Raw genomic sequence first — 9,786 nt, 5'->3', positions numbered from 1 at the left:
CACGCATTCTTACTTGTCTTTCTTCTTTTTTGACGAATAAGAAGGAGCAAAGAACCACTTATAAACCGAGATCGCAAGATTTGGCAACGATAATAACATCATAGGGATAGAATGAACTTACATAAAATGATGACGGGTTGCGAAACGCAGCTCGGGGAGGACAAATACTTCCCATAATATTATAATTCCCATAAATATTCCCCTGTATTCGCATGCACGCTGTATATTGAGGGAAGACCAGGCTTCCAGAAGGCAGTCTCTGCCGACACCCCACAAAATTAGGGTTCGAGTGAAAGGGATATATACTGTCTGACACATAGCAGACCTTATTTTAAGCCAAGCTCCACTATATTCATTGGTCATTGTATTTCGAAATTGTTTCACCCAAGCTGTGCTATAAGTCCGCATCGTGACGCTCAACTTGTCACTGGCAAATATACTAAATGCACGAAATGAGTTAGAAACAACTGATTTTTTTCGTTATAAACAAACATAAACAAACGGATTGAGCAGGAAGTTGGATGCATTGCCGTGAAAGCGCTCTCCCAAATACGTGGCCGGCGGGACGATACAGCGAGAAGGACGAAAACTTGACGACAAGTTGCCTCTCTTTCACACTAATTGGTCGTGGCAGATTACAACATAGAATTAGTTTCCATTTTATCTTCTCCTTTGACTCTCTATGCAGGCAGCTTCAAATTCATCGCTCTTTTGCACAGCACTGCTAGGCGCTGCGGTCTGGTACCAGGGCATAAAGCCGCGTTTCCCCTCGAGGGACCGCTGCCGTCGACAGAAAACTCTAGCGCACGGTGCCCATAGCTAACGATGCGGGTGACGTCTCGCGGAGGCGTCGGAAAACTTCGTGAAAACACCAAACAAACGGGAGTGGTGTGTGTTTGGAACAGTGCGGTGTTCGATGTGGTCTATTTTCGACAGATTTGTCGTTGGTTTGTTTCGCTGCTTAGTTTCTCCGACCTCCTCATGGATCGAGGGGAACGTCTACATTCGGAAGCTAATGTAGTCTGTCGCATCTGCACTCTATGGGTTTCGTTCTGTTGAGCCAGTATCGATTGTCTAATCAATTATCCCGTTACAAAACATGTCTTTGCGGTGTGTGGCTTGTTACGAAAATCATAAGCGACTGATAGAATTACCGTTCAACTGTACACTCGATGATGTGAAAGTAGCCATTTCTCTTACGTTCGAAGAAATCCTTGATGTGAGCTCGTCTCTGATTCAGGTAAAGGATCAATACTTTTCATTTCCTAATTTGTTTGGCGATTTCGTTTTTGATCTTCGGGTTCGTGTAGATTTTCTTTGGATGCGACTTGTGAGTCCTTTACACTTAAAAACCAAAAAGTGGCTCAAAAAGAACTTAAACAGTAAAAGCACGACTGGCCCATGCTTCACTTCGTTTGCATCATTGATTGGTAGGTTTTTTTACAATGAAGAATTTAGGTGCTATCTGGATTATGATGAAACTACAATGCTCAAAGACAAGGACTTGATCCTTGTCACCGACTCGAAGCGAGATCCACAGCAAGGACAATGCAGAAAATGTGGAGCGCCAGTAGGAATGTAAGTGCATTGCTCTTCAGGGCATATTCAGCTCGAGCGATTTTGAGTCGCGAAACCATGGAGATGTCAGTTCCCACTCCCACTATATACAGGTGCCTGCGCTACCGGGCACACATGCGACGCATGTACGGATATAAACACGCATACAGCATGTGCAGGGAGGAGTGCGGACGAAAGCCACCGGACAAAATCTCACCGGGGGCGGACAACAGCTCACCAGAGAAACCTACCAAGGTTAGGTCAGGAGAGCCTTTTACATATTTCACACATTGGTGCGGTGAGCTTATGTCTGGTGAGCTTTTGTCCGGGACCCGTGCCGTGAACCCTTGTTGGTATCACCCCGTTAATCTGACATGCTAGCTCTGTGACCGTTTTTCAGGCTACCACATACTTCAGGCTGAGGATGACGCATGTTAAATAGGCCGACAAGGATTGAAGTTGCTGACCTCGGGATTATGCGTAACATTTTTTTTTTCGAATTGCCAAAGCACAGCAGGGGCGACCACGGATTGCATCGATTACCAGCAAGCAAAACGCTAAAGGTTGCGCCGTTATTCTTTGAGCAATGCGGAGGCATTTTTGCTGCACTAACGAGAATCACGACGTGCCAGCGAGCTATCTGTGAAGCATCAGACAATACCGCGCACTTGCGCCGTCGACAACACGAAGATGGCCGCCCCAGTTGCAACCGCGTCCCAGAGATGGCGCTTCCCATTTTGCAGAAGGCCTATTAACGGCGCTATTGTCCATTTAGAAAACTTGACTACCGGGATTGCTCTAAGTAGACATACGTGACAGACTTCTTCAGAATCTTCGCAACTACGTAGACTTTTATTCTGCGTGGCGGTGTGTTTCTTGTGAGCATCAAAATTTGCTTTACGATCAAAATCCACGGGAATGGCGGTTGTCGTAATAAAGAGGGTTCTCTGTTACACAACACGTTCATACGGTTTAGAATATCAAGTAGCGCTCCTTTTTAGCCTTATTCACTTTTTTAACAGTTTGAATCTGTTCGGTTTGGAAGAAACATCAGTTCAAATAGATAATTCCATTGTCAGTTTGAATCAAATTGAGTTAAATGTAAAATTATTTGCCCTAGTATTAGAAAAAATTGAATATTTGCATGGTGCTAGTGCGCACCTACAGGAAGCTCTTGGGGAGAGAGGTGAAAAATTCCCGCAAATTTTAACCTTCTAGAAGTTTTTGGGAGAAATTGAAGAAGTAGTTTCGCTCCAGCATGAGCTCAGTTAGGAAGATAGAGAAGAAATCATGCTGGACTAGAGACAAGTTTAATTCACGATTAATTTATTTATTCGTACATACTCCAAGAAAGAAAGTAGAAACGCCACGCCTGCGCGGTGTGGTACGGACACGTGAATGGTACGACATGGCTCGTGGAAGATCAAACACTGCTGATCGACACTGATGCTCGGGGAACAGCGCTTCAAAATCTATCGAAGAAGCTGTAAGTGATAAAGACTGGACATCTGGTCGCCGCCTTTTAGAGCACTTCGGTGGTTTGAAAAGTGACATGAGTATAATTCAGCGATTTCAGGGGACATCCCAAACCTTGATGCCCTTCTTTAACACGTTTCACCCTTTGAGCGAGGTACGACATAGCCTCTCCCGGGGGGGCTACTCTGAGTGTCGTGTGACGCGGTTATAATAGCCGGAAGATAATGACTGTTTGACCGTACTTGTGACTGAAATCTTGCTCATTGTCCGATAAAGGGATTGCAGTATTAATGAGAGGGATTTACGTGCCAGCGGAACGGTTCCCGAGAAAAACGCTCATAAAGCGAGTATGTCAGATTAACGGGCCCCATGAAGCTGCTTTCATAACAGCTTTTAGCCTGGGCCTCCTGCCAAGTCGTTGGTAAAATAAACTATTGTTATTTATTTATTTGTACGTTTTCAGGGACGCTCCACAGCTCCCGCTGCAGGCGCACACGACTGCACCGCCCACACAACCCCATCATCATTACCAGGCCATATCATCAACTGCTCCTACCCTGCAGCGTGCAGTACAAGTGCAGCACGCCCCACCGACCGAGCGACAAGGTGAGCCGCAGTTGGTGGCACAGCCACGAGCGCTGCCGCCGTCGCAAAAGGGAGGGACGGTGCCGTTCGAGGACGTGGTACCGAGGTTCACCATTCTGAACTACACCTTACTCGATCTTCCTTACGACATAGCCGCGGCGCTGCACACCTTCAAGTCCGCGGCCGACGTTCCGAACACATTTAGGAACAGGACTGTGCTGTGGCTCAATCGTGACATAAGCCAGTATACCCTGTAAGTACCCTTATACACTGGAAGTACCTCGTAAGTACCTCATGTTACGTTTACTGTGGTCTCCTCTTAAATGTAACTCCAAGGGAATGGAAAAGTTGTTCCGTTTGTTGGAAGCTTTGTCGGAAGCTTTGCCGCAAAGTATGCAGATTTCATGAAATGCAACTTTATTGTTCGAGATAATCAGTTTCCACTACTGGTGGTGGCGAGGAAAAAAAAAGGTTAAAGGGGCACTAAAATGCAAAAACAAGTTCACTCCATATTGCGTTACACGCTATATCAATTTCGACGTTGTTATCATAATTTAAAGCGTTGATTCCATTACAGAAGTACAATCGAAATTATTCCTGACTTTTTCTTGCGTCGGTGCTAAGCAATGAACGTCGTTTCATCTTGTGCATCGACGTGTTTAGTCCATGCTGCGCGTGAAATGCCACGAAGAAGTCCCGGTTAAAAACATAGTGCGTGTTGAGGAGTGGGCTGGCGTCGCTGTCCGAAGGACGTGAAGAAAAATGCTGTCGGTGGAACATTTGGTAGAACTGTTCTGTGCTACAGTTCAGTAAATCTGTATTGGAAAATGCGCCAGCACGCATCATGCCGCTAATATACAGAACGCTACGATCGGACCTGCTCCAAATTCACGCGGCCACGATAGGCATGCGCATGCTTCTCCTGCTGTCTAATTGGATGCCACCAATCTTTGCCTCCTGGGGACCCCATTCGTTGCTGCCAAACACGGCTCTGTTTCCATCACAGTTCAATCACCGTTTGTACGAAACCAGTACAGTTCCAGGCAGTACAGGCAATCCAGAAGATTCCTACGTTCGAGTCCTACAGCTGACTAACCTTTTCAGTGACTTTCCTCAGTACAGTTAGCTTGAGTAACTGAGCCCGACTTCTTCCCGAATTTAGTGTACTGGAAGGTTTTTCACCCGAATTTGCATGAATTTAGTGCACATATTTATTTACCCGATTTTTGCACCCTGAATTCAGGAAAAAATATTTCCCGAAAACTTCAGGCTCTATTCATTGTGCTATCTTGCGTTATCTTTCATTGCTGTGAAGTGGGGGATGTAAAGAGCTTGCCCATTAATCTATATTACAGGTGCATAGAAGAAACTGAAATATGTTACTTCATATTCTGCAGTGTTTAAACCTTTGCATACATGTCATGAAATAGATATTCTGTCATGGACTCTGTGTCATTGATTCTGAGGAAGCAAACAGGTGCCATTGCCATTGGGACACATATTTCTGTTGCATGTACTTTTTCTGGCACTGAAGGTACCCTGGGAATCTGTATGGTGAAGCAGCTCGTCTACTGGTGCTGCGTTATGGCCAGCTCCGTGACGCTGTTGGATATGTAAGATATATCATTTGTATACTAATCATTAACCAGAATATTACTCCCTAACTTCAGCATGGGAAGCCTTCAGTTGCTCGTATTTTTTTAATAATTGTAGAAAAAGTTGGGCCATTAATGTTACATACTAAATTTGTTTTTGTGTATCTATGTAATTTTGTGGATGTAAGCATATTTATGTACATGCATTTGTTTGCCATGTAACAAGCATAGCCATGATAGCCATTTGTTTTTGATCCAGCACTCCAATATGCTGTCTGTCTGTCAATACGCTTCTTTAGGCTCGTTTGTACTGAGTCGAACACATCCTTTTAAAACCATTAAGACCACTTAAGGGCTTAAGGGCTGGAGATTTCCTGCTACACATATTTCTTAAGAATGTAAGAAGAAACAAAACACGTTGCTTGAAGATTGATGCGTAGGAAATGTACAGAACTTACCTGAGTAACTTGCAGCAACTTTCAGCAGAAGTGGCAACTTGTTACAAATACAAGTTACTTGTGGCTTAGTCTAGCCAAGACTGAATGTCTGATTCTTGAATAATAGTCTCCATAGTACATCTTGAGACAAAAGTTTACAGAACACCGGGGTGTCTCATTTCTCCGATTGGGGCAACACCCTAGCAGCAAGCAGGAGCAGACACACACACACTGAGAGCTGGACAGAATAGTCAGTCACCGTTTCTTATTCAAACTCTTCCTGATATCGAGCAGGAGGCCGATCCGATGAAAGAATACGCTAATACCATGTTCCGTAAACTTTTCTTCCAAGCTGTACTAATTCGCCATCCGACTCGCCACCGGTGCCTTCCGGACGTCCCCTGTGAAGAGTTTGTATGTTGAGGGCAATGAATGGTCGCTCGAGAGACGGAGACAATTTGAACATGTGAAGGCTGCGCTAAAGTACAGGTGCCAGGGCGATGACCCAGTTGTGAACCCCGCTCTGGAGCGACTCTTCCTTGCAAAGCCCTCTGTTGTACCCTCGTTTCCGCTTCGCGTGCAGGCGGCGAGTTCCCGTCTGGGATCCAGTCCATTTGGCGTTCCCCTGCAGCAGGCAGTCCTCGATGCTGCGCCTTGGCAGAGACATCTCATACAATCCAATTTAAAAATGACACAGTAGTAGTAGTGTATCAGCTCAAGTTTCCGGAAACTCACACAGTCGCCTGGACGCCATTAATTAGCAATTAGAGCAATTTGGGACCCCCCACAGTAATTAGGATCATTCAGGGAGTCATTACACTAATTGGGGATCATCTAAGACACGTGCAGACCACTGTGTGAGTTTCCGGCTACTTGAGCTGATAAAAATAAAAAAATAGATAGAGATAGAGTGGAGAGAAGGAGTATCGTTGAAGATCAACGACGCCATCTTGAAGAAAGCGGTCCAGAAAGGCCGCTGACTGTCGCTGGGCGACGGAGCAAGGAGGCAGGTTGCAAAGCATCGCAGCTATGTCCACCAGTTCCGGACATCCTGTGACGTCAGCTGTGACGTCATCATGGCATGTCTGGGCAAGTTAGGACAGCTCTGGACATGCAAGGAGAAAAACACTCGTAATACAGAGGCTGGGAAAGCAAGAGTATGCAAACCATCAATAGCTAACAACAAAAAGAATTAGTTACACAACAAATGAGCCCACCAGAACAGGAGCGCAGAACCATGTGACTGCTCCCTCCGAGAGGCAGGCAGAAACTGACTCGTAATGGTTTTTTTCTCCTGTATAAAGCCCCACAGCTGCACCCCCTAGCGGTTACTTTCTCAACTAATCTCACAACAAAATTATTAAGAATCACGCCAGCGCTACTCCCGGTCCCAAGGCAGAAGATGATAGAAAATGGCGGGAATGCCCGGACAACAGCAACCAGCGCCCAACGTGCACGGGCATGAAAATCGCAAACAAAGCGGGAACAAAGTTGGCGAAAGCATTAGTTACACAACAAATCACCTCACCACAGTAGGAGCGCAGACCGATGCAACTGCTCTCCGTGACAGCCAGCCAGAAACTGAGCGAGCGCAGGGAGCACACGTCTGCTTTCCGCGACAGCCGGAGAGAAACTGACTGGGGCGCCGCTCCGCGGCCGCTACGCATACGCGCTCCTAGCGCCCTCTGGGGCGACCACCTCCGAGAGGCTAAGAGTGAAGAGCATTCCTGCGCCCCCTGCTGGCCATTCTCATTGGTCGTGAGGCTAAGAGAGAAGAGCATTCCTGCGCCCCCTGCTGCCCGTTCTCATTGGTCGTGACGTCATCCTATTGCCTCAGGGCTACCCTGTTTTTTTTTTTCACTAATGCTTCTTTGGTCAATCTACAATGAAGCCACAGTATGACGTCATCATGCAGCTGCGTGGCTCAAGGGCGCGTACGCTCTAGACAGGGGACATATTATTTATTGAATCACTATCCCAAGATTATTTCCTGAACAACTAAATAGGAAACTCTTGCAGAAGAGCACCATGCATGAAAGCTGATCGTAGGAATTCCAAAGTCTTACTAAATGAGACTTGCAAAAGAACAAAATATCCTAACACGTAACTCCATCAACAGCAAATAAGAGGACTAGGTACTCAACAAATCAACACAGAGTACGGGTAAACAGGAGCACAGAACTCAGGGTAGCACTATCGTCAAGACAACAATGTTCCTTGTCAAAAGAGAAAAATTGCAAAACGTCAACACAGGAAAGCATGCATATCGGAGTATGTCAGAACACGTCAGCACAAATTGTACGACTGCTGGGCAACAGAGGAAAACAAACAAACACTTGAACAGAGTGAAAAAGACACTCACCATCATTTTTCCCGTTCACAGCATTCCCTCATTGTAAATCCGCTCGTCACAAAATCCACCTGCATCGTCGAGCACCATTCACCAGTGACGAACCACACATCCGCACCCCATCAGAGGCAGACAGAACCCCACCGAAGCTACGCTCTTCCACTGACGGTCAACGCCAGGAGCAGAATTTGCGTGTCGAGACCCGTCAGTGTCCAAGAGAGAAGTGAATCCTTGCGCCCCCTGCAGGCCGTTCTCATTGGTCATGACGTCATCCTATTGTCTCAGGGCTACACAGTTTTTTCCACTAATGCTCCTCTAGACAAGGTCAACCTGAAACAATAGTCTCTCGGTATGACGTCATCATGCAGGGGCGTGGCTCAAGGACGCGTACGCTCTAGACAGGGCACCTGTTATTTATTGAATCACTATCCCTAGATTATTTCCTTTATTCAACTATAATGATTGCATAGGGAACTATTGCAGAAAAACACCATAGACAAGAGGAGATTGTAGCATTTCATTCCCAAAGTCTTACTGTACAGGAAAAAAAATGGTTCAGCAAGACATAAAGTCACACACCTGTCCCCCTCGCGGTTACTCTCTGAACTAAATGAATCGCAAAATTATTAAGAATAGCTCTACTCCCATTCAAGACAGCACTATCGTCAAGAATATTCCTTGTACAAAAAGAAAAAAACTACATGTAGAAGGAAAGCATGTCAGAACAAGCCCAGGCATGTCAGCACATGTTTGTCAGACAAGGGGGGGAAAAGCGAAAAGAAACAAAGAAGGAAACCAGCATCGAACTATTTCTAAGCACACGCACTCCTCTTATTCAAAAACAGTGCTCATCATAAATCTGCCCAGGACAATACACACTATTTTTCTATTGCCACAGTTTTTTCCAGTAACGGTCAATGCATTGCTACAGACTGCGTGACGTCCTCACATCCTGTCTGAAGAAGAAGACACCGGCAAAGACTCCTATTATTTATTGAATCGCAAGATTATTTCCTTTGTCCTACTCTTAATGACATTGATTCTCTCATTAAAATTCAACAAAAAAGCACCCCGCATATTAACGATTTTCACCCCAAAGGCTCATCATGGTCATTAGAATTACAGTAAACTGCCACTGCTCTTTTAAAATAATAAGTGAGACCACTCAACATCACCTCCAGGCTTATGTAATACATGACCCTTTCTATGCTCATACATTCGTTGTCTGAGGCTACACCTGCGAGCAAAAAAGGCGCGAAAGCCGGGGGCAAAGTTCCATTCGCGCATTGCGAGCAAAAAGGCGCGAAAGCACAAGACAGAACGCCTTTACGGGAACACGATAGCATTCCTATACTATATTAATGATTATTGCATTGCAGTTTAGAAAAACTACTACTAAACTATAATTTTAGGAGCTCATTAAAATTCTACTTTCTATGGAAACTATAATTGCCCTATTACTTGGATCGCTATTAATGAAGCGCTCCAATTTTTCTCTCTTCCCATTTCAGTCTTGTCATGCAGGGAAGCAGACTCATATCCAAAATAATTAATTTACACTGAGGGTGCCGTGCTTCAGGAATTCCTATCCTGCGCTCAGATGCAAGCATTTCTTCACGGATACCTTTAACAGCTGACTTCCTCAACATATCGAACACCCAACAAAATCAAACAAACAATCAGAGAAACCCTCTTCTCAGCTGTACCATGCGACTGTCTTCTTCGTAAAATCGGTGATCTGAGGAAGAGAGCAGCGAAAAATTGCGCGCACTTGTGCTTGACTTAA

The 9,786-nt window shown here is 45.4% G+C and overlaps 1 protein-coding gene across 7 annotated transcripts in view; it reads left to right on the top strand.

The window, feature by feature from the left end:
• Positions 1–1,425: 1,425 nt before the first annotated feature.
• The window catches only part of LOC135368060 (uncharacterized), a 32,441-nt gene continuing 24,080 nt past the window's right edge, over positions 1,426–9,786 (top strand). For 3 of the 7 annotated variants that reach the window (XM_064601135.1, XM_064601134.1, XM_064601136.1), the window contains exons 1-3: positions 1,427–1,578; positions 3,497–3,871; positions 5,154–5,231. In XM_064601135.1, coding sequence (XP_064457205.1) covers positions 1,487–1,578; positions 3,497–3,871; positions 5,154–5,231 — 545 coding nt within the window. In that variant the 5' untranslated portion in view covers positions 1,427–1,486. Of the gene's footprint in view, positions 1,579–3,496; positions 3,872–5,152; positions 5,232–9,786 lie in introns of all 7 variants that reach the window. The other 4 variants (XM_064601138.1, XM_064601137.1, XM_064601140.1 and 1 more) reach the window with 3 other exon arrangements.

Source organism: Ornithodoros turicata, chromosome 9 (assembly GCF_037126465.1).
Source record: "Ornithodoros turicata isolate Travis chromosome 9, ASM3712646v1, whole genome shotgun sequence".
Lineage (NCBI taxonomy): Eukaryota > Metazoa > Arthropoda > Arachnida > Ixodida > Argasidae > Ornithodoros > Ornithodoros turicata.
The sequence above is the reverse complement of the archived record's forward strand: the minus strand, read 5'-3'. Positions and strand labels throughout refer to the sequence as shown.